General features: G+C 37.3%; 1 protein-coding gene across 4 annotated transcripts in view; it reads left to right on the plus strand.

Annotated features, from left to right (window-relative positions):
* Positions 1–25,089, plus strand: part of DIAPH3 (diaphanous related formin 3) — a 472,396-nt gene that overhangs the window by 174,188 nt on the left and 273,119 nt on the right. For all 4 annotated transcript variants that reach the window (XM_032496900.1, XM_032496901.1, XM_032496902.1 and 1 more), the window contains 3 exons: positions 857–961; positions 4,556–4,867; positions 5,559–5,673. In XM_032496900.1, the coding sequence (XP_032352791.1) occupies positions 857–961; positions 4,556–4,867; positions 5,559–5,673 (532 nt within the window). The remainder of the gene's footprint in view (positions 1–856; positions 962–4,555; positions 4,868–5,558; positions 5,674–25,089) is intronic.

Here is a 25,089-nt window from a genome sequence, read left to right on the forward strand (position 1 = left end):
ATTTCTTTAATGATTAATTTTTTTCCATTTTTAAAAAGGGAGTCAAATACTTGTTCTTGATTATGAGACTATACTCTGTTTAAATTCACCTCTGCTAGTAGAGACTTTCAGTCATGTTGATGACAAGGTGAAGCTATGTGAGTGCAAGGTGGTGATTTGTGATAAGTGGTTATATCAATTAGAAAACTCATTTGATTCACTCATTTGATTATTGTTTGCCATCCTCTCACAAAGTGTTGGACTAGGGACTTTGAAAGATAAATTTATTATTAATCTCCCAAAGATTAATAAAAAATAAGATGGGCTTTGTCCTCTTGAACTGTTGTTGAAGGTTAGAGCCTACATCAGAATCCTTAAATCTTATGATGCTGTAAGAAAAAAAGTAATTGATACCTCTATAAAGCAGAGTTATTTATCAATAAACAAAATATTAAAATAGAATGTTTTAAGTCATGTTGATAAACTTCAGACAAGTTTCAAGTATAAGTTTTTGCAGGTAGGGATCAGGGAATTCAGTACAATACTTTGTTGCTATTTTACACAAAGTTGCAGTGATATTTAGGGAATTTTAAGAAAAATGCCAGGGTTCCAGGTAACTGTGGGCCAGTTTGTTCTGCTGAGAAGAGAAGGTTACAGACCCCATTTCTGGCTTTGTCTGCTCCCTTGCAAATGAACAATTTTGGTGGGACCTGGAGGGACCTAGAGAAAAGCTGTGGGCGACTTAGCAAAAACCTACACTCCTTTTATAAACGCTTATATTCTAGTGACAGATCATTAGAGTCGAATTGCTATATGAAGAATAGTGCCTTTTATTTCCATCTTTCTCGCTGTGTGTCTTGTTTTTTTTTCTTTTCAGTTTGAAAAAGAGTTTACTGACCACCAAGAAACTCAGGCTCGATTGCAGAAAAAAGAGGCAGAGATTAACGAGCTTCAAGCAGAATTACAAGCTTTTAAATCACAGGTGAAATACCATTTACCTGGAGTGAATTTGGGTATTGAAAGCTCACCAGGGGAACAAAGGTCATATCATATCTTCATAGCATCAGAATGTTGAAACTTTAATTTCCCTTGTATGTTTTCATATTATTGTTATTTATACATATTTCTATTCCATGGTATTTATTTAAAAAATTATTTTGCCCCTTCTTTTCTATTTGCATTTTTCAGAATATCTAAACTTTTACTTGTCTGCTTCCTTACTTTCATTTGGGTTTTGTTCCTGATATCCCGTGTTTCCTAGGTAATTAAGCATAAAGAGTAAGAAAGTCTTTTATTCTTTGATTTGTCATTCATCACTGATCTTTATCCCACTACAGGAAATTAATGCTCAAGCTATTTATTTTTCAGAACCTTCAGCCTATGGGTACCTTGCAGTGAAAGATAACCTATCTAGCTGAATGAGAACATTTTCTGATAATTTTTCAATTTCCAAAAGTAAACAGATTTAAAACATGACAAAAAAAGAGGGCAAATCTGGATTATGAAGCAGATAGCTCACATAACACTCTCTACACATAAAACATTTAGTTAGCAAAAAATACATTGTCTGCATGTTTTCTTCCTCTTTAAAAAATTTTTTTTCTTCCTTTTTTGGGGGGGAGGTAATTAGGTTTATTTATTTATTTTAATGGGAGTACTGGGGATGGAACCCAGGACCTTGGCATGCTAAGCACACACTCTACCACTGAGCTATACCCTCCCCCTTCATCTGCATGTTTTAAATGGATGAAGGTGAGGAAGTAGAATATTCAGAGCTCAATTTCTTCATGATTTACAGATAGGATGATGAGCAATAAGTATAGTTTTGCTGTTTTCCTTTCATCCTAATTTATGGTTATGTTGAAATAGTCTTAGGTATACTCTTTCCTATATTATTGGCAATTTTGTTTTCTTTTAAATATTTAGAGTATAGTTCTGTTGCAGAGGCTGTCTGAAGACACCCTAAGAGAAAGCTATCTGTTAATGTTCAGTTTTAGGAAAAAAATTAGAATCAATCTAGAAGACAGTTCTCAATGATCGTCTTTCTTTGGTGCTGCAAGAGAAAGTACCACAGTTGATTGAAATTTTTCATCTTTCCTATGTGGCTCCTTGTCTCTCATATTAAAGAAACATTTGATTGTGTCTTTTGTATTTCAGATTGAGTTATAGACAATGGCTGATATATTTATGACAAGTTTTTTCTGGCCGGGGCTAATATAAATATAGGCTTTCTTTTCTTTCTAATTTCTCTCAATTGAAGGATTACTTGTAAATCTACTCTAGAAATTTTCAGTTTGTAGAAAACATATCCTCTATCTTTGGATATATTATTGCTTTGGATCTGTTTTGGATATGTTATTGCTGCTTTGGATATATTATTGATAAAGTGGGAATAAATTTATATTTTGAAACATTTAAATCAGGGAATCTCCTTTGTTGTTTTAAATGGTGTACATTGTTGACTTTCATTTATGTCTATCAGAAGAAAGCCTGAAATCAGAGACTTAATACTGACCACCATATTCATTTTTGAAGAACAGTTGGTGAATACTTTTAGATTAGTTTGTATTTCTCATAAAATTTATTCATTTGTCTTAAGAAACTTTTCTTAGATCAAAGCTATGTTTATTATAAAGGTTATGGATAAAATATGTTCTATTATCTGTGTTCTCATTCCTTTAGTCACTTAATAGCAAGCACTGTTAGGTGCTGGGATATAATGGTGGGCAAGGTAGTCACTGTGTCTGGCCTCATCAGTGACCTAGTCAAGTCAGTGACACTCCATCAAAATCTAGAGCGGAAATTAAACCATACCTTTGTTTGTTTGTTTGTTTTTTAAATATATTTTTATTGAAGTATAGTCAGTTCCAATGTTGTGTCAGTTTCTGCAGTTTCTGGTTTACAACACAATGCCTCAGTCATATAGGAACATACATATAGCCATTATATTCTCCTTCACCATAAGTTACTATAAGATATTGAATATAGTTCCCTGTGCTATACAGTATAAACTTGTTGTTTACTATATCTTGGTTTTAAGACATTAATTGTTAACCATAAGTATATCTTAAGTGTGAGTATAATAAACATACGTCCTTAGCATTCAAAGGGATTGCAGCAGCCTGGCATAACACTAGTGATTCTTCTTTATACTTAATGTTTTTGATAAGGCATGTTCTTTGATTGTGGTCTCAACTTCTCTTAAATACTTTGTGCTGCTCTCAAATATTGATTTCAAGCCTTTATATGTGATCTGTTTTCCATAATTGTGCCATAAGCTTTTAAATGATTTATTTATATATATAAAAAGATATGGCTCAATATATTTATATGGGCATATATGTGTATATATATATATGGCTCAAAACTGAAGTTAATAATTTCAGGAGAATAATTATACATCACAAAAATTATTTATCAACCCAAATCGCCTTTATGATAATCAGGATGCATCTGTTTTTACTATGCCATGGATACATAGGACAGAAATGCCCTTGGGTCTTTTTATCTCCTGATTTTACCTTGCTTCTCTGTGGTATTTGACTTTGTTGAACAATAATCTCTTTTTCCCCTCTTTGGTCACTCTCTTCACTTTTGATTTGTGACCCTGTGCTTGCCTTTTTTCTCTTCTTGTTTGTAATTCCTTTCTCCTACATATATTTCTTCAAAGGCTGTCATTTGCCAATTACTACTTTAAATGCTAGGACACCAGTAGTGAGTTATTTGGACATAGTCATTTCCCTCATGGAGTTTATAATTCATCTCAGAGACAAATGCTAACAATTCTTTAAATAATTATTTAACCCTTGATAAGAGCCATCAGAGAACAGGTGAAATGAGTGATCAGATAAGGTTTTGCTGAGGATGGGACTGATTATCTAAGATGGAAAGGACCAGAAGGAGATGTCCTGGTGAAGGGAGTAGGACCAGGGAAAGGCAGAAGGAACAGCATGCACAAAGAGCTGAGATCAGTGTGAGCTTGACGTAAACACAGAATTGTATATGAAAGTAGGTGGAGACCAGTTCACAGGGACCAGATCATGACATACTCTTGCACATTCTACTAAGAAACTTGAATTTTTTTTCTCAAGGGCAAAGTCATGATGTGGCAATATTATTAAAGTCTCTTTTTCTGGATTATTATTTTTGGCTTACCATTTAAATGCTTGTGTTCCCTAGAATTCTGTGTATAAACCTTTCTTCATGCTGCATACTCTGGGTGCACTTGTCTCTACCCATGGCTTCTTCATCTGTCCCTTAGAGACTGCTGACTTTCAGATCTTCTAGATCCATACCACCATTCCCTCCCAGACATCTTCACTTGGATGGCTATAACTACCTCAAAATGGGGAGTAATATTTTTGACAATTACATTTTTATGAAAACAAAAGCTATAATAATATTCTTAATTTGGGGAAGAAAATCTTTGGAATTTTGTTTTTAGGTTAAACCACATGAATTTACTGAAATCAGTTGGTTTTGGTTTAAAAATAATACCTTATTTTTGAGAAAAGTGTACTTTAACATGTTTTATGGAGAGTTCTTAGTCATATCCCTTATTTTTTTTCCCCTCTAGTTTGGTGCCTTGCCACCTGGGACAAACACCTCTTTGCCTCCTTCAAAAGAAGATGGAGCTGGCCACCCAGCACTTCCTCCTCCGCCACCACTGCCCTCTTGTGGAGGCGGGCCACCTCCACCCCCTCCTCCACCCCCTCCTCCACTTCCAGGGATACCCTTGCCATTTGGTGGTGGTCCTTTGCCTCCACCACCTCCCCTGGGATTTCTCAGTGGACGGAACTCTCCTCCCCCACCAACCCTGCCTTTTGGGTTAAAACCAAAGAAAGAATTTAAACCAGAAACCAGCATGCGGAGATTCAATTGGCTAAAGGTAAAACAAATAGAGAAATAATACTGATACCTAGATTAAAACTCAAGTTTGTATTTACTGGTATGTAATTTCCAATGGGAACCCTATTCAGAATGACATTAAACAAACAGGCATTATTTTAAATAAAAGTTTTACTATTGACTAAAGCTTTCTGGTTTATAAATTGGGTGGGAGTTGTTGGTTGTTATAATGTGATTTGATTTGTAGTTAAATTGGTAATTCAACATTATTGTGATTAAAACTATATTTTGAAGTGTTTCTCAAAAGTACAAAATAGTATTCTTAAGAACTTCTTTATGTTGGCAGCTATTGGGAGAAGTATTACTAGTTGTCAGAAGTTGATACTGAGTTTGGAGACAGGAATTCTGAATCATGCAGAAAGATGGTTTAATGGTCACATAAACTTGAGCATTGCTAAAGACTAGGAGAAGTATAATTGTGAAGAAGCAGACTTCATTTCATTCAGCTTCAGATCCCCAACTACTTGAGAGTGGAACCTTTTTTTTTCCCTAGTAAAACCATAATGTCCCGCAGAACTTGTATGTTGTTGAACACACTTTGGGGAAAAATCTTACGGGGATTACCTTGTAAACATCTGCTGGTAGTTGTGTGTGTGCGTGATGATTGGGCTGGGGACAAATGAAACAACCAGCTGTTGTTGTTTGTAAATCAGTCTTCTCTCTGACTGCAGATCGGACCTCATGAAATGACCGAAGACTGTTTCTGGGTGAAAGCAAGTGAAAATATGTATGAAAGTGTGGATTTGCTTTGTAAACTTGAGAATACATTTTGTTGCCAACCAAAAGGTAAGTTTAATATCTTGGTTATTTGTTACTTTTAGTATTTTCATATTGCCACTTTTTTGTATGCTTACCTCTAGAAAGTATTATTTCACTGTCCTATATATGATATTTTTACTTTACTAATGGATAAATGAATCTAATGAAATATTTTAAAAGTTAATTTTGTTATATGGAGTATCAAATAAGCAATTTCTACAGTACAATGATTAACACAAAACTTTAAAATTTTTCTATATGTTACCTTCTTTGAAGATGTTAAATTACACTTTCATAAAGGAGGATATTTTCAGAGAAAAATTTGGCATGAGAATTCACCTTGGTCAATGAGAAATAGAAAAATAGAAACAAAATGTGAGCCTTCCTCTAGTTGGAATTTTACCACCCTTTAATGTTACAATGACTATCACATAATTAATCAGTATGAGTCACATGGAATAGAAATATCAAATTTATAGAGTATCTTGAAAGTTAGCTTGAAATAGAAGTCTATGAGTAGATATATGATCTTTCCATTAAAGGCAATAAAATTCATTTTCCAAAGCTATCATAGATAGCTTTTACCTGTGCCATGTGACTTTTCTTTTTTAAATAACTCTATTTAGGAATAACTCTTGTCTGAAATTTGAATTTGTCTCATCCAATGTCGTGGACCTACCACTTATGTTTCAGGTCTGATATCCACATATACTGTTCAATTTATTTTTAAGTAACACTTATATCTTAGGTATGTAGTACAAAGAAAGCCTTTAGATCAGTAATTACCTTTTAATTTTCAAAAAGAAACCTTTTTTCACCTTAGACTTACATCACATATATCCCTGGGCTCATCAAACACGGAGATAGCTGATGGGGAGAGATGGTCCTGGCTGGAGATGGGAAGGCTTGGAATTGACTTCTTAAAGTGCCCAGTGTGTATGAGGCACCATGCTAGATGCTTTGTATATCTGACATAATTTGATCATCACAGCAACCGAGGGATGTTGACAGATACCAAAAAAATCATTTACATTTCTTTGAAATGCTTTTTAAAATATAATTATAAATTAGAAACTCTTTCTAGAAATTGTCAGTTAGAAACTCTAAAAGGTAATTGTAAGTTAAGATGGCTTTCTAGAATTTGTGATAAATCCGAAACCTTTATCAGATATTTTTGAGCACCATTGGTCTTGACCAAAATAGTAAAATGATTTATTTTGATCTTTGAGAACCAGGGGCATTTTCTAGCACGCTTACCCTAGGAAAATTTGTGAAGTAAGCAGATCTTAATTTTACCTTTTGATTATGGAGAATCAAAATTCTCTTTGAATAAGATTAGTGCACTTTTCAGGCAATCAAGGAAAATATATGGCAGTTAAAATGTGTATTTACATGTAAAGCACTGCAGAATTTCAGATTTCATAATCTGGAATTGATTAGTTTTCCCTTTGCTTTTCTAGTAGGTGGAAATGGTGGTACCTTTCAAGCTATTTAAGTAATACTGCCAACCAGCTACTCTCTCTTTTTTTTTTTTACCCCCTCTTTACTCTGATTACTTTCTTAATTAATGAGGCTCAAAAGGGAAACTTGTTAGCATGTCTTTAATTTAGCTGTAGTGTTAGCCCTAAATGAAATAATTGGACCTTTAAAAAATTCTTAAGTCATCTAACTTTCGCCTTGCGATTGAAGGTTGAAAAAAATCGATGTATTTGCTCAATCTGATACTAGTTATAAAGGTTAAGGTGAGGAAAGGGTGATCGTTTTCTTAATATTTCAGTGTCTCTCTGCCTCCATGCATGTGTCCCTGCTGCTCCAAATGTCTCTTTGGTTTGATGTAGAGGCTGGCAGAGGCCTGTGACTTCTTTAGTCTCAGCTCAAAGGCAGCTTCTCTGTTCTGCAGCAGTAGATGGTACTGCAGAGAGATGGGGAAGCCAGGCTTGTAACGCTGGGCCAAGCAACAGGAGGCAAGCTGGGAAGGTGACTGTTTTTCACTCTAGATTTTAAAGAATAATTCCTAGAAACCATTAGTTGAGGAGCCTTAAGTGTGCTTTTTGATGTTGCTAGTGTTTTATTAGGAAGGGCCATTCATTGCTGCTTTCAGAAAGATAAGGCTTCATGTAGGTATTTATTGGAAAGATCAGAAAGGAAGGCCAAAGAAAGGTGTCTGGAAAACTTAGACAAGACTAAGACCTGGTGGATAGGTTGCTCCTTGTCTCTTTCTTAATTTTAATTTTAGTTTTTTTTTAAATTGAAGTACAGTAAGTTATAGTGTGTCAATTTCTGGTGTACAGCACAATGTCCCATCATGCATATACATGCATACATTCGTTTTCATATTCTTTTTCAATAAATGCTATTACAAGATATTAATACAGTTCCCTGTACTATACAAAAGAAACTTATTTCTTTTAATCTATTTTTATTTATTTTTATATCTGTGTTTATTTATTTTTATATCACAGTTAATATCTGTGAATCTCAAACTCCCAGATCTATCCCTTCCCATCTCCTTTCCCCTGGTAACCATAAGACTGTTTACTTTGTCTGTGAGTCTGTTTCTGTTTTGTAGATGAGTTCATTAGTGTCTTCTTTTTCCTGTTTTTTTTTTAGATTCCACACATAAGTGATATCATGTGGCATTTTTCTTTCTCTTTCTGTCTTACTTCACATAGAATGATGATCTCCTGGTCCATCCATGTTGCTGCAAATGGCATTATTTTATCATTTTTTATGGCTGAGTAGTATTCTATTGTATACGTAAACCACAGCTTCTTTATCCAGTCATCTGTTAGTGGATGTTTAGGTTGCTTCCATGTCTTGGCTATTGTAGCTCCTTTTCTCTTTATCTGTGGCCTGACTGCAAACATTGCCTGTTCACCTGGATGCCAAAGATTGCTTTGGATCAGTTTTGTCATTTCTGCAGCATTCAAAATTAAATCTAGTTATTGCTTGTTCAGTTCAAGGTAGAAATGCCAGTTGCTCTCCATTCTCTAGCGAGCATGGGGAGATAGGGACATTGGCTACTGGTTGATTGTCATCGCCTGTCTGCATCACAGGATGGCAGGGAAGGACAGAGGATTCAGATTACTGAAGAATAGTGGGTTTTTGGAGAAAAGGTGTGTCTGTTTTTCTTTCGTTTTTGGACCAAGACCAGGGCTCTTTCTCAAATTACAAAGGTGAATGTTCCATTCCAGGCATTTTAAATGGTAGATGCCAATCTTTGTGCTTTCTAAGCATTTGAAATAGAAAGGAAAAAAGAAAAAGAAAAAAAAAGCTGAATCCAGTCATTTAAAATGAGCCTTGGAATTTTCTCTCATGTTCTTTTTTTTTGTCACTAAGTATGGCTTTTTATCTTATGGTAGACATTGCTTTTGTTTTCTGAGACGCTTAGGTTGAGAATACTGTGTTTGAGAAGTCTGGCACCTTGGGTCTTAGGAAAAGAGGAGGGGCTAATGATCCCTTTTGAGCGCCCGTAGTACACCAGCCCTGAGAGGGGTCTTCTCCACGTGACCTTGCTTAATCTTTACCACATCCCTGCTGAGGTTCTTCTCCTGGTCTGCTGATTCCAAAGCAGTTCTCCCACAGTAGCACCCTGCCCCACCCATTCGCAGATGTAGCAAGATATCCTTGGCGAGAGAAGCAGGTATTTCCTCTCAACTCATGTTGCCCTTTGTTCCATTTCTTTTTTTTTTCCAGTTAGATTTTACTTGTTTGTCTTTTAAAACTAATCTCCTCCCTGTGACATTTATAACATCACTTCAATGGGGAAATGCCTGTGTCGTACCTTAAGGAGCATGGGAACCCCTCTGTGCACCATTTCCTCAGAAAACAGCATTTTTAACCGATTCACTTGACATTTTCTCTTTTATACCTCATTTGCTTATTAAGTCTTTCGCTTTGGGTTCCTTGCTTCTCTCCATCTTAAACTTTTGAGCTACATCTTAGCTTTCCATATTTTAAACTGTGTTGAAAATAACACCTAGGCATCTTTCCTGATCATCTTTTTGTTTCCTTTTTCTCATTCTGCCTCTCATTCATTTGTCCCGCTTTTTCTCTTTCCCCCATTTGGCTACCGTTGTTCAAGTCAGCAAGTATCTACTGGGGACGCATTGTATGTGAGGCCTCGTGTTTGGCACTGGGGACACTAGTGAGTGTGGCAGACGTGGAGTCCCTGCACTCATGTAGCTTCTACGTCTCAGTGAAGCACAGTTGAGCTCTCAGGTGAAGCGTGGGACCGAGGAGTGGGACAGCTAGTGCTGATCTTGACTGTAGAAAAGACGGCTGTTGTGGGGGAGGGTACAGCTCAGTGGTGGAGTGCTTGCTTAGCACGCACGAGGTCCTGGGTTCAATGCCTAATACCCCCACCCGAAAAAAAAAAAAAAAAGAAAATCAGAAAAAAAGAGAAAAAACTGCCATGTTTTACTGTCTTCAGTTTCTGTTAAGACTTAACGAGGTTATAAAAGAACACTGTTAACATATCTCTCAGAAATTTAATCACAATTTTCATATATTGAACATTTGGTATCATCAAAATAATGCTAATGACCTGTGTATTTTTTTTTTTTTTTACCAGATTAGAAGCATCTGTTGGTTAATTATTACAGGCTGTTGGAGAAAGGATTAAAGTATACTAACAGGTTATTGGTGTTAGGTTTATCAACTAAAATTAATATTAATTACTCATTATTCACAAACTGTTAAGAGAGATTAAAGGGCTTTCTGAAAATATGAATAGTCTAATTTGCTTAGACTGATTTGTTATGACAGTGTGATTGCACAATTGTTAGCTCTCTGAAGTAATCACATTTTGTAACAGGTGCGTCATATTTGCTGGATCGGGCCAATAAACTGGTTTATAAATAATTTCTCAACTGAACAGTTATGGCATATGGAAACAGTTAATGGGTTATGTACTTAAAAACAAATCAAGCTTAGATTTCTGACATCATAGTTCAGTGGACAAAGTATTGAGTTAGTGATAAACCATGGATTATCCCATGGGCTTGGCTGTGTTCAGCATGTTGCTTTGTATTTGAAATATAATTTATTCCTCTGTATGAGTAAAAGTCTATAAAAAAAACCCTAGACTACCGCACAAGCCTCCATTAAGGTGAACAATATACTTTATAAAAATATGTTCCTTAGGACCATGTTAATAAAGAGATGATGCCAAAGTGAATATAACATATCTTCAACATCCTAAAGATTTCTGAAAAGACGTTTGACAAATGCTAATTCAGAAAGACTGAGGAGGAAGTCAGTGGAGGATCAAGTATCTCTAGGGATTTATCATTTTGTTCTTATCTGTGGCTGAATCTCAAAAGCACTGAAGACTTAAGGAAATTATGAGATAGATCAGGAATGTCTTGCTTGTTCCCCATTAGAGAGTATCTCAGTGTTACCAATTATATTGTATTCTGTGTTGGGTTGCAAAAGAAACAAATTTATTCTGGAAGCTTTAGAGAAATAGAACCTAAAGAGAGTGGCTAAAGAAAGGGGTTATTTAGTTTGGAGCCACAGTCAACTTTCAAATCCACAAAATGCTCCAGTTACATGCTTTGTCATACAGCATGTCTTTGGCATGGTGTGATAGAAGTTTTAAAGGTAACTGTAAATAGGTGTGTTTCTTATATGCTGTACGGATGCTATAAGCAGAAAAGGAGGAGCCTTGGACTTGTGTATATTATGTTGGGGTTTGCATGTCCATAAACATGGTATTTTTCCTTTCCTTTTTCCTCTCTTCTCTTTTCCTTCTTCCATTGGAAAGAGGAATGGTATTAGGGCACTGAATTCAGTAGAGTCATTTGACTAGTGGTGGATCAGGGGACGCTGTCTCCCTTCCTTATTACAGGCAGTTTATTTTGGTATTTTAGTTCTGGTGGCAGTTTCCAGTGGTGCGCCTGTGGCTCTCAAACCTTAACAACATTGTACAGTCATTCCATTCCATTGTCATATCTTAGAATTTCTTCTAGGACTTCTCTTCCATTTCCTGTATCTTCTGTCTTATTCCCCATTTCCCCAGGCATCTGTTAATCACCCTCTGATCGCTCAAAGTACACTTTCTGATTTCAGGCAGTAATCTTTGCCTTGTCTGCAGTATGTCTACTATCTGCACTATCACTTAGGACTCCCACCTGTAATTAGTGCACAGTGTCATTCACCTGAAAATATAAATGAGGCTCATCCTTCTGAATGTGCTATTTTAATCTTAAAATAATATTTTGTAAATCTGGCTGTTCACTTCCCCTTTTTCCTCCCTGCCTCCCCTCTCCCCCACATGCCCACCTCCACACGTACCACTTGCCAGGCTTGGAAGAGAAAGAATCACATGGAGTCAGCCTTGTAAGTGGATCCATCCCTGGAGCACAGGAAGGGCTTGGGGTCATGGTAGCAGAGTCATAAGGAGATAGGGGCTTCTTGCTGGATTCCTTGCTATAGCAATTTGATATTAAATAAACAGTGTAATAGATTGTTTTGTAACAGAAAAAAAGCGTTCCATATGAAAATAACTTCTTTGTAATTTTATAACCTTGAATTTCATAAGTTAGATTTAGAGGTTAGTATATAGGGATGTATCTATCTAAGCAGCGTGAGTTTTTTTGGTCCTTCAAGGTTAAGTAATTTGGACATATGCTTCCATACCTTCAGCATGTTCTTTGTGTTTAACACAAGCTTTCATGGATGGCACACGTCAACACAATCAATGAACAATCAGTGATAGGAACAGGGAAGAGTTTTATCTGAGCCAAACTGAGGGCCAGCTGGAAGCCTGCTTCCTGGATTACTCTGAGGCGCTGCTCGGGAGAAGCAGGGTTTTCAGGACAGTTTTATATCCTGTCAGAACAAAGAAACATTAACAGGTCAGGGATACATTTCTTTGTTTTTAAAAAAAAAGAACAGACCAAAATTGTGAGTAGAAGATACAACTCACGAATCTGCAGGGACATTGGAGTACAACCTCCTGTGCTCAAGGCATATATCTACATAGAAAAAGTGATGAAATGATAACAGTATTCTCTCTGGGTGATGTTACACTGTGATTTTTTAAAAAGGTTTTCTTTTTGCTTATCTGTACTACTTGTGTAATTCATAATGAAGTTGTAGAACTTGAATAATAAATATTTTAAAAATTAAAGAAAAAACCCAAACAAAAAAACAGACCAGCATGTACATGGTGAGTCAGTATGGCCTTGGCACCTGGGAGGGGAGTCTTACCATCCAGGGAGGACCAGCATTGGCATCCCAGGGAAAAGAGGGGCATTTAATCTTTGTTCTTAACATGGACATTCTTTACTCCTGGTCATTGTGCCCTTTAAGAAAAGCAGATGTACAATGTATGTTCGATAGGCCACAAATAGGTGTTTTAGTTGGCATAAAATTCAAGCTAACCCATGTATAAGCCAGACCAACTGCCCTATATCTCAGTATGTGAACATTTCTTTTATCATATGGCATCTGAGAAGAACTCTAGGTTAGAGTGGGACTGGGCAGGAAGAACCTGGGACTGTGATGCAAATTTGACAAATTCTCAGGCAGCTCGGCTGGGAGGCAGTGCTGGAGCCCAGAGTGCCTCCTGCCAGAGCAGTCCCAGCGTGGGCCCTGTCAGCTAGGCCTAGTACTCCTGAGTGCTCAGTCATGGGCTGGGCCCTGAGGAGCAGCATGGCCTGGACTCAGAAATTAAGGAGGATCCTGAGGGCAGTGAAGAGTTGAAGCCTGTCAGCTAAGCGTGTTCCTTTATCACCGAGTGGAAAGTTCTTTCCTGAAGGGAGATCTGAGCAGTATATCTCCATGGTTGCCACACATACATGTTACTAGTCCATAAACTGGTGTTCAGTGCATTTTAATAACTGCATTCGAGTATCATTTGCTTCCTTTGAAATCTTATATATTTTATTTTATGACTTTAAAAATTATTCTCAGAAGGGCTCCATTTCTTTGATGATGGGGTCCATTCAAAAGAGTTTACAGACCCTGCCGCAGCCTTTCTGGTTGGTGCAGACGTGGGAGTGAGGTGGACGTAGGGACCTGGTCTCAACCTCTGCCTATTCAAATATATGTGGGTTTTTGTTTTGGTTTGGTTTGGTTTGGTTTGGTTGTTTTGTTATTCAAGGGGCTAATATGTTACTTGTAATGAGATATTTCATCCAACAAAGAATGGTTTTTACGGTGGTTTCAACATCTGGCCATCCATTTTTAATCCACTTTAACAGACTATAATGCAGTTAATAAAAATATATATCAAATACAGAAAAAATACAAACTCATTCCCTGATCAGACAATAATAAAACAAAATTAATAGTGTATGTCTTTTTTTTTAGCCATTATGTTTAATTTATTTATATTATTTTATTTGCTCCCCAAAACAATCCTATGAAAGACCCCCGGGCAAATGTTGTTTACATTTTCTGTGTAAGAAAAAGTTGCACTCCTTAAGTGAAGTTCAGCTCAAAGGAGTCGCCACTCTGAGTGGAATACAGATCTGAGTTTTAAGCCATTGCTCCTTCTGCTCTGCCATGCTGCTGCTCTGATGAAAAGAAATCCTATTATGTTTTATTTAAAGTGCTCTTCTTTGATTTAAAATAATTTTCCTCTCATCTCCTGCCACCTTACCACTGCCCCACAGCAGTTCATCCTCATCCTACAATTTATATTAAAGGCTTTAAAAACTTGCCGTTTTTTATTAAGATCATCTTTTATCATTTGGCACCTCTATTCACTTCTGTAAGTATTTGAGCTGTAAATACTAACATCACGCTGTGGAGTGTACAGAAACGAGGGGCTGTGGTGTCCACCTCCAAGTGTGCGACCCCGGCCAGTACCTCTGTCTTCTTTCCTCTCTAAAACGGGGAGATAAGATCCAGCTCACAAGGTTATTGTGAGGATTATACAGTGAATATTTTAAGCATATTTTGCAGTGCCCAGTTCCTTGTAGTTGCTCAGGAAATATTAGCTGAACTTAAGTTTTGAGAATGCAGACTTACTGCCACTTGTAAAGTTTTGTGTGTCATTTCTGAATCTTCCACAATGGTAACAAGTCAGATGACCTCCTTCCTGCTTGGCCCCACTTACAAATGAAGCTTTCTAAACCATGAAGCTTATGTTAATCGACCAGGTTACTAGCCACTTATGAAGACTTCTGGAGCACCAGTCTGTACTCTTTAACTTTAGAAAATAATAATGGATTATTCTGTACATCTTGTTTCTTTTATTTTTGTCTTTGTCTTAACTGGCAAATGCTCTGTTAAGTTCCTGTAGACAGGGACCTGTTGAGTCAGGAATAAATGTAAAGACCTGTTTGGGTCGCCCTCCCTTTTTTTTTTTTTTTTTTTTTAAGTTTTTTAATTATTTTTTTTCTTCCAGTTTATGAGTCATTACTGGAGCTGGTACCAAACAATGTGCAATTTTGTGAACTTTAAAAACTGAAAAAATTAACTTTGTTTTTTTGGTGTGATTCGTTGAGCTGAGGCCGTGAGAGTGATCTTGGAAGCACATTCAGTTCTTTATAAAATCTTACTGGATCTTGTTAATAATTTATTTTTTTCTGGCAGTTGTTTACATTTTCGATGAATAGCGAGGATGGTATGGATGGCTTAATGTCATTATGGAGCTGGGGTGCATTAAGAAGACCTAAATTATCCCCAGGGTTTGCAGGAAGGATGATAACTGTTAATTTTCTTAGTTTCATCGAGTGTTGGCAGAAGGTTTAGAGGAGTGATAATTTTCCAAGAATGGGCTACTCCTCTTTTTCTTATCGAGCTCTGTGGTGTAAGCTAAAGAAATTATTTAGGTGAACTGTATACAGTTGTATTATATATTATGGTTTAGCCTAATTCTTATTTCCTAAGCTAGTGACAAATTAAGAAAATACACAGAGATGTCTTTATAGCTTAGTTGAAAATGAGTATTAGTATTTCTTCTTCTCTGATAGCCTGTCAAGTAATAGATAAAGGAGGCAAAACTCTTGAAGTGAAAAATGTTTGTCTCAGAATGACTTATAGCCTCCAGCTCTTAAGATTGGAAGATGAACTTGGAAATTTATATGCTGCATTAGTATATACAGATCAGTCTTTTCTGAAGAATCTGTAAGTTTGCCTACAGGAAACAGTTCCCAGTTAAAAGTGATTTTAAAAAAGAGACTGGTGGTTGGTGGTCCCAGTGTTGGTAAATTCAGTATCCAGATGATGTCAGGACTCTAGATAGCTCCTCACCCTTTTTCCTACTTTTCCCTCCAGTTTTAGCATAGCTTAGCTGGCAGAGGTGGGAGGAGTCATAATGCTCACCGATGGGACTTTGCATTAGTTTTAATTGCTGCTGTAACAAATTACTTCAAATCTAGCAGCTTAAATAATGCAAATTTATCATCTTACAATTCTGTAGGTGTGAAGTCCAATATGGGTCTCATGGGGCAAAAATCAAGGTGTCTACAAGGGCTACATTCTGGAGGGTCTTGGGGAGAATGTGTTCCTTGCCTATTCCAGCTTCCAGAGGCTGCCCACATTCCTCGGTTTGTTAACAAATTCAAGTTCATGTGCCCGATGCACAGCGAGGCCAGAAAATACTGAAATGTTGGAGTTTGGAGCAGAGAAAGGTTTATTGCTGGGCCAAGAAAGGAGAACGGGTGGCTCACACCCTAAGAACCCTAAACTCCGTGAAGGGTTCAGCTGAGCATTTTCAAAGGCCAGCTGAGGGAGAGGCAGGCCCAAAGTATGCGATCAGCTGTGCACAATTCTCCGATTAGTTGAAGGTGAGCAATCCTTGGGCGCCAGAAGGTCTGGGGGCTATGTGCTCACGATCATCAAGTAGTTAATTTCTTCCTTTTGGTGGTGGGTTTCAGCAGCTGAGAAACTCAGGAAGTATACATGAGATACTATTATCTGGTTGCTTCAGAGAGGAGCTGCAGCAGAAGATACGGGGAAGGGAGTCTATCTTGGGAAGGCCCCACCGGGTCCTTCTCTGCTGCAAGTTTGTGGCCTCCTTCCTTGAATCTTCAGAGCCAGCAGCAGTGAGCTGAGTCTCCCTCATCTGATTTCCTTGAGTACATGTTTCTCAGACTCTAACCTAAGCCAGGAAAGGTTCTTTTAAAGACTTACGTGATTAAACTGGGCTGCTCTGGATAGTCCAGGAGATTCTCCTAATCTTAGGGCCTTTAACCTTAATCTGCAAAGTTCTCTTTTCCATGTAAGGTAACATATTTACAGGTTCCAAGGATTGGGACCTGGACATATTTGTTAGAGGAGGACGGGATAGGACTACTGGAGACCATGAACTTGCAGCATTTCACAAGGGGCTTGGCCCTGTTGATTCCACTCACTAAAATTACATCAGTCTCCTTTAGTTCTGAATGCTGCTTTAGGGTCCTGGGGCATTTGCCCTTAACTTTTAAAATCATTTACTCTGTTCACTAAATGTTTACTGAACTTTGGATCCTTACTAATCACATTAACAGAGGTTTTCGTTAACACGGCTAAGTGCCTTTCTGGAGTTTTAGGAAGAATCCCCATCTCACGTCTTCCTAAATGCCAGGAATGATTTTTTTCCCCCTTTTTTATTTAATTAACATGCAACAGGTGGCACAGCCTACTATGTATTTTCAATTTGTAATATACACTATTAATTTCATTTTTTCTAAGTCATTATTAAATTCTGTGTATATATTTATGCTTAAATTTTTTTTTTTCCGAGCCAGAAATACCTCCAAAAACCTAGGGTAAAGAACCACTGCTTTTAAAAACTAATTGATTCTAATTGCTCTCCCTCTTGCCTTCTGAGACAGCCAGCACTCTGTCTGTGGAGTGTGTATCTGCTTTTACTTTAAACTAACACCCCATACCTCCTGGTCTCTCTCCCTCTCACCTTTCTGAGATCCCCACATTCTGCCTACGGAGTGTGCATCCTGAGCCATTTTCCCTTCTGAGACAGACCGCACTCCGTCTGTGGAGTGTGTATCACTCTAAATAAACTTGCTTTCACTTAAAAAACGAAAAAAAATGGTTCTGCACTCTCACTTTTTACTATTTCAGGAAGAAAAAAAGACTGGTTCTAATTGAGAAAAATAAATGTGTGTATCTTAGACATTATAAACTTTGAGGAGCTCACTGATTCTACGTTGCGTGTTAAAAAACTTAATTTCCTCACCTTAAAGGTTAGTTCAAATTTTAGAATACTTATTGTTACTCTTGTTTTATGATGTTTTATGACATATTTTTATCTGCATGATATTTATGTAATGGGAACTTTGGGAAGAAGGACCTTTTCCTGGTCTAGATATTACTAATAAGCATCAACAAATAGATATGAATATGTAATTTCATTACAACCTGGAAAATACATTTTATTATAATTGCATATTTCACTGGATAGTTTAAAATACAATCTACAAAAAGTTTATTTTAATTGGAAAAATTTTGCCACTGAGGGAAATCACATTTATCAAAAGATCTAATGCAAACACATTTCACACAAAATAAGCAATTTATTTTAATTTAATTGTTGGCTTCTAGTTACTTGCCAGTCTACTGTTCTGTCATCACGTTGCCTTAGACTCATTCCTCCTGAAGCAGAGCTCTTTTCCCTTCTTTAATCTTCTGTTCTTTTTCAATTAGAGAACCAATTATTTTTCAGGTTTTCACAGGTCACAGTGGGGCAGTTTGGCACTCTTGCTCCTGGTGGTGTGAGATTCAACCCAGAAGAGTTGAAATAGCCAATGGGATAATTGGCTTTGTTTTTAAATGTTAGTGTTTAGAATGTTTGTTTTTCGATTTTAAAATTATCCTTTTCCTCAATACTATTTTTAAATTTTGCTTCATTTAAAATCTTATCTATCTGTATAAAAGTGAATAGGAGCTTTATAAGTTGACCAATGATTTGCATTTCCATTATCTGCTTTGGCAGATTTAGCAATGTTTTCAATTCCCAAAGCATGGAAAACAGGAATTTGTGTCAGCTTCAGTGTGGTAACAGTACTTCTGTAATAGGATTTATTATTTATATGTGTATATATCTGAACGAATATCACTCTTTAAACCAGGCAGTGCAAAAATGACTAATCAGTAGATTCCTGTTTTCTTTCTTTCTGTTTTTTTTTTTTTTTTTTTTTTTTGTAACATCTTTTTTTCTCAACAAGATTGTTGAGTGCAGAGAAGGCACATGAGATGATGGTCCCATGCCTGCTTTTGTATCTCTGAGGTGTGTTTCTATCAGAAGAGCTATTTTCATCAGTGTGCTCTTGATGAGTAAGCATAAACTACAACCTCAATAAATCAAAATTTCTCATTATTCTTGATTATACTAGGGTGTGAGAAGTCCAGAACAGCTGGTGGAAGCAAAAAGGAATGAGAGGGGCACTTCCATAGTAAAGGGGAAATGAGTACTTGCTCAGCTCCTAACTGTGCCCAGTCCGTACATCATAAGAGTTAGGACTGTGTCCTTTTTAGTATGAGTCTGAGGCTCAGAGAAGTTAAAAATCTAAACCTCAAGGTTGCCTCATTAGAAAGGAGTTGAAAGTCCTTCTCTTCCTCCTGACTTTACTGTTGCTGATGGTGACTAGGTTCTTCTCCCATCACAGAAAGATTTCAGAGATGAGATGTGGAGGTAAAGAAAGTAAAGTGAGGATTTATTAAGGGATGGATGGTACACTCTCAAGGGGAGAGCGGGCAGGCTCAAGTGACCGGCTGTGCTGAGTTTCTTTGGCAAGTTGGTTACATAGAGTATAAAAACGCATGGGCAGAATATTCACTGGGGAGGGAAGGGTTTGAGGTCTTATTCCCTGATTTTCATCCCAACTCCACCTTCCCAATGGGAAGAGGGATTTTTGTCCTTTTTTAGTCTGGATAGGAAGTGTCATGTTGTTGGTACATTATGAGTACTAATCTGCAAGGCTAATTTTACTGAAATGAGGGCATAATGAGCAAAAGTTTACATTCAGATACTGGAGATTCCTGCCTTTTCCCACCTTTGTAGGCCTCTAGGCTGCTTGTCATCCCAAAATGTGTGACCACTTATCAGCCCAGAGGTTCCTGCTTTATTCTCTATGCTCAGGGACCCCTGCTGTTTATATGATGTGTGGTTTCCTGCATTTGGCCTGTGTCCCTCCTTTTTGCCCAATTCCTGCCATTTGGCCTGTGTCCCCCTTTCTCTGCTCATATCTAGCTGTCTGCCTGCTGTCACAATACCTTGTGTTCTTTCCTCTCTCTCCTGTTGGGACGCTACAGAAGAGGAGGGCAGAGGAGGCATGGGGGCACATGGGGGAGCCTCAGGGACGTCTGTGCATGTTGGTGTGGACATGCCCTTGCTGTCAGACACCCTGACTGACAGGGCAGCTCAGACATCTTCTCCTTCAGTCCTTTAAACTCTAGAAGCTATGATCATCATTTCACTTGTCACATACTTTCTTCAAACCTCTTCATGTTTTCTCATATTCTTTCTGTTTTTAAGATGGCAGTGCAGACTGTCTTCAAATGTATTGTCCCTGCAAATATCACGTTTATCATCTCCCATGTGTGCACACGTTCTAAGGGATTCAAAGACAAAGCAGTTCCACATCTAGCATTTGCAGCCTTTTGCATGCAGGTCCAGCGTGTATTTCTAGCTATATGCCTCCTGTTATTTGTCTGTGCTATATACATTGTGCTCCAGTAATTTTGGCCTACTTTTCCTCTACATTTGACCACGCAATTCATTGCCTCTCTGTGTCTTCATCACTTACTCTGAATGTTTTAATTGGCAGTCCCTGCCCATTCTTTATCTCCTAGGGACTCTCCCCATGGGAGCTGCTGCTGCCCTGTTAACAGTATTTCATTCACCAGGGTAGTGGTAGAGAGCTTGCCCGGCCTCCACCTTCCAGGCAGTTGTCCCCTCTGACTTCATGGGAGTGAGCCCTTTGTTTCTGGACTGGGAGAGTGTGGAGGCTTTGGAAACCTCATCTTTCGCACTTCCTCTGCTCCTACCTTGTCTTCAGTGCTTCCACTTCAGCCACACTGGAGAGCCTTTGTGACACGCCTCAGACGTGCCAGGTGGACTCCTGCCTGGAACATTCTTATTCCAGCCATCTGCTTGAGTAAGCCCCTCACCACCTCCAAGTCTTGACTCAAATGTCACCCTCTCAGTGAGGCTTCTACACTTACCTCCCAGTTTAGTACTGCCACGTTTCCCATGTGTTCTCCCCTGCCACCCCAGCCCGGTTCTTCATATACCTTATTTTTCCTTTTTAAAATATCATAACCCTCTAACATGCTGTTTATTACTTATTTACTAGGTAAACATTTGTGTTTTTCTCTCCTTGCCAGCATTGGAATTTAAACTCCTTCAGGAGAGGGATCTTTGTTTCATTTACTGATATACCCGAAGCCTGACACATAGCCGGCACCAAATTGATGTTGGCTGAAATGAATGGCTTTTCATTTCTTTAAAGCAGAAATAAAATAATTTCAGCCTCCCAAAGCAAACTGTCTTTTTTTCATTTTAAGCAACTAGGAATTTTGGAAAGAGTAGAATTATTTAAATGATCTAGATTCCAATTAACTCTGCCACTGATGACTTTAGCTCTGAGTGAGTAACAGGCTCTTTTGTAAATTAGGTAAAAAATTCAGAGAATAATGAAGGTGGTTCATAGTGGGATAGGTTCAGGGTCTAGACGCTAAAATGATTCACCTTTTTTTGTGTGTGTTTTAGCAGCAAGGATATATGTAAAAAGGAGGAAGGAGTTTAGGTAAATTCTATTATTGTTAGATGGACCTTGATTTAATGTTTACAAACATGGTTTATATTTATTTTCCCCTAGAAATTGCTCCCTTTGTTGGGTGGTTTTGTTTTTTCTTCGTAATTGTTGTTAACTGAGGCACAATTAACATCATATAAAATTAACCATTTTAAAGAATACAATTTCGTGGCATTTAGTACATTCACGGTGTTGTTGCAAACCACCACCTCTGTCTAGTCCCAGATCATTTCTATCAGTCCAAAGTAAAACCCTGTACCCAGGAAGCAGTTTCTCCCCATTGCCCATTCCCCCGAGCCCTGGCAACCACCAGTCTGTTTGTGGTCTCTATGAATTGATTTATGCTGGATGTTTCATTTAAGTGGAATCATGCAATATGTGACCTTTTGTATCTGGCTTCTTTTAGCAGAATAGTTTTAAGAGTCATCCACATTGTACCGTGTATCAGTACTACTTCCTGTTAATGGCTGAATCACAATCCCTTGTGCATATCATACCCTGATTTGTTTATCCATTGCTTCTTTGATGAAGATTTGTGCTGTTTCCTCCTTTTGGCTATTGTAAATTGTGCTGCTCTGAACAGGTGTACATGCATTTGTTTGAGTACCTGTTTTCAGTTCTTTTGGGTTGATTTTTTGAAGTGGAATTGCCGTATTCTATGCTAACTCTATATTTAGCTTTTTGAGGAACTGACAAATTGTTTTCCACAGCAGCTGAATTACTTCATTCCCAACAACAACGTACAGGGTTCCAGTTTCTCCACATTTTTGCTAACTTTTTCACATGGAGTCTTGGCTTTATTTTGATTACAGTAGACATCTAAGTAGCATTGAGATGGAACTTTACATTTTAAAATACTTTTCCCTCCCTTTGTGTGTGTGTGTGTGTTTTTTAATTGAAGTATAGTCAGTTTACAGTATTGTGTCAGTTTCTGGTGTACAGCGTAAAGTTTCAGTCATATATGTACATACATATATTCCTTTCATATTCTTTTTCATTAAAGGTTATTACAAGATATTGAATATAGTTCCTTGTGCTACACAGTGTGAGCTTGTTTATTTTATATATAGTAGTTAGTATCTGCAAATCTCTAACTCCCAATTTATCCCTTCCCACCCCCTTTGCCCCTTGGTAACCATAAGTTTATTTTCTTTTTATTTGCTAAGTATTGATTTTAAGCTTTAAAAAAAATTCAAAGTTTACTGAAAACTGTCCTTTATAAAGATTTGGGAGCAACAAAGAAAATCAAATGTGTTAACTCTTCTTATAGATGCTAAATAAAGGCTTTAATCAAGTAGAGAAACCTCAGATTAAAAATAATATTTAATTATAATAAATTAATTGAGTGAATGATGGTATAGAATTCAAAGGTATTATAACTGGGATGCTTGCAATTTTACATGAAAGATAAATGTTTTATGGTTATTCTGTGTTACAGCTATAAAATATTATATATGTGTTAGTAGTCAAGTAGCATAAAATCTTATGCTTTTTATTAAGATTATATAAAGATAATTCACTTAAGTATTTAAACTGCTATAATTTATTCATTATAAAATAATTATGTTACAGCAAATTTGAAAGTGATTGAAAGAAAAAACTACCACCCTAAATTCTACTACCTTACTTGAATTAATTATAGGATTTTCTCTATTTCCTTTTATCCTTTCAGAAGTTATACATGCACTATAATTTTTTATTTTCATACACGCTTTCTGTGCTAAGTAGGTTTTATAATATCTTGACTCACCGTATAGTATTGCATATGGTCGTTAATCACGATTAGACATATTTAAAAACCTGTTGATTTACACTGGGGTAATTAGAAAAGACCTCATGAAGGAGGCAGTTTCACCCTGCTGACCCCATACATAATTCATTTCTTGGCTTAAGTGTCATCTTCTTAAAGAAATGCCTTCTAGGACTTCCCAAATTAGAGTAGACCTCTTTATAATTCAATCCCACGTTACTCTTTGTTTTGCATTCATAGCACTGGTTTGTGATTCAAATAAAATTTGCATTTGTTTGTTTAATGTTCTTTTTACCTATTAGATTGTAATCTTCCCAAGGGCAGAACTGTTTCTTCCCCCCACTGCATTTCTTTTACTCAGGCCCGTGTCTGATGCTAATTGTGCTTGATAAGCCAGATGGATGGATGAGTGAATGAACACACAGGGAGAGGGAGCAGAGAGTGTGAACAAATTTGCTGGCATGTTTGGGGAAATATGTAGGCTTGGGAGTTAAAAGAGTAGTGATGGAGTGTACTTCAGTTTCTGTGGGACTGGGGAGATAGATGGAGGAAGGTCCTTGGAAGATGAACCTGGAAAGAGTCCTATTCCTTTATGTGCAGAATACAGGACTGAAATTCCGTTCTGTCACTCATTTACATATATTAAGTTAAAATTTTTAAATATTAAATATATTAAATGCTATCCCAGGGATATAATGTGATATAACCTATGCTTCAGCAGGAAAACAGCATCGGGCTGTTTTTGTATTGTAGTAGAAAGTCCAGAGGCTGGACTGTCAGTTAAGAGACTCCTTTAATTACCCAGGGTTTGGGGATGCAGTCCTGGACGTAGGTTACTTCCATGGGAATGCATAGATATGAGAGAGATTTGTGGAAGTATAATCAACCAGGTTTAGGCCATCATTAGCTGATGGGCTTTAGAAAGAATTGCAGAGCCTCAGAGTAATTTAAGTTTATAGCATGTATTAGGTTGGTGTCTATAAATTTTAGACTGAGGACAAACAGATTTTATTTTTATCAGTTGACTTGAGATGCTGTTACAGATCTCCACTGTAAGGTGGCAGAGCTTTTCTGTGAAAGGCCAAACAGTAAGTGTTTTAGACTTTGTGGGCTATCTAGCTTCTATCATAGCTCTGCGGCTGTGCTGTTGCTGCGCCGAAGGGACTGAGTACCCCTTGTTAACTAGTGGTCCTGGCTGTGTTCCAGTGATGCTTTGTGTACAGGACAGATGGAATATCAGACTTAGCTCATGGGGCTGTAGTTTGCTGATCCCTGGGTTATATTATTGAGGTTTTATTTTAGATTATATTGTTAAAGCATAGTGGATCCGAGTGTGGGTTATGTGATTTTCTTCAACAGTAATCACTCATCAGAAATAGAACTGGAGATGTGGATATTGTATTTACTTAGGTTTGGCTGTCCACCTCCCAGATATTTGTGATTCACTGTCAAACAAGCAAGACACAGAAGAGGTGTAGTTGCAAGTACCTTAAGAAGTTTGATCATGGAGTCTCAGCTGGGTGGTGAGAGAAATAAAGAAGAAGCGGGTATCAGAGGGAAACTTGGTAGAAGTACAAGGACTAGAGATTTTATGAATGTTAAAGAGCAGGCTTCTTGAACATGAGCGGACTGGAAAACTGTGGAATCTTAAGTGCAATGTGCTTTATCTTGGCATAAAAAATCTTGCAGAAATAGGTCTAATTCTAATAATTTTGCAGCCATGATGTTCTAATGAAATAATGAAAATAGAAGCAAGAGTCTAAGGTCGAAATTAACAGTGAAAAGCTTCAGCTTGGGAATCAGACCGCCTGACTGGAATCCTGTCTCTATGATTTCTTTGACTTTGGATGAATTTTCACTCTTTTTCAGATTAACTTCAATTTTCTCATTTGAAAAAGAGAGTTAATAGCTACTTACAGGCTTATTAAGAGACTATGTTGAATGCCTAGCATGATACCTGATTCACTTTACTTCATA

The sequence above is a fragment of the Camelus ferus genome, chromosome 14 (genome assembly GCF_009834535.1).
Source record: "Camelus ferus isolate YT-003-E chromosome 14, BCGSAC_Cfer_1.0, whole genome shotgun sequence".
NCBI lineage: Eukaryota > Metazoa > Chordata > Mammalia > Artiodactyla > Camelidae > Camelus > Camelus ferus.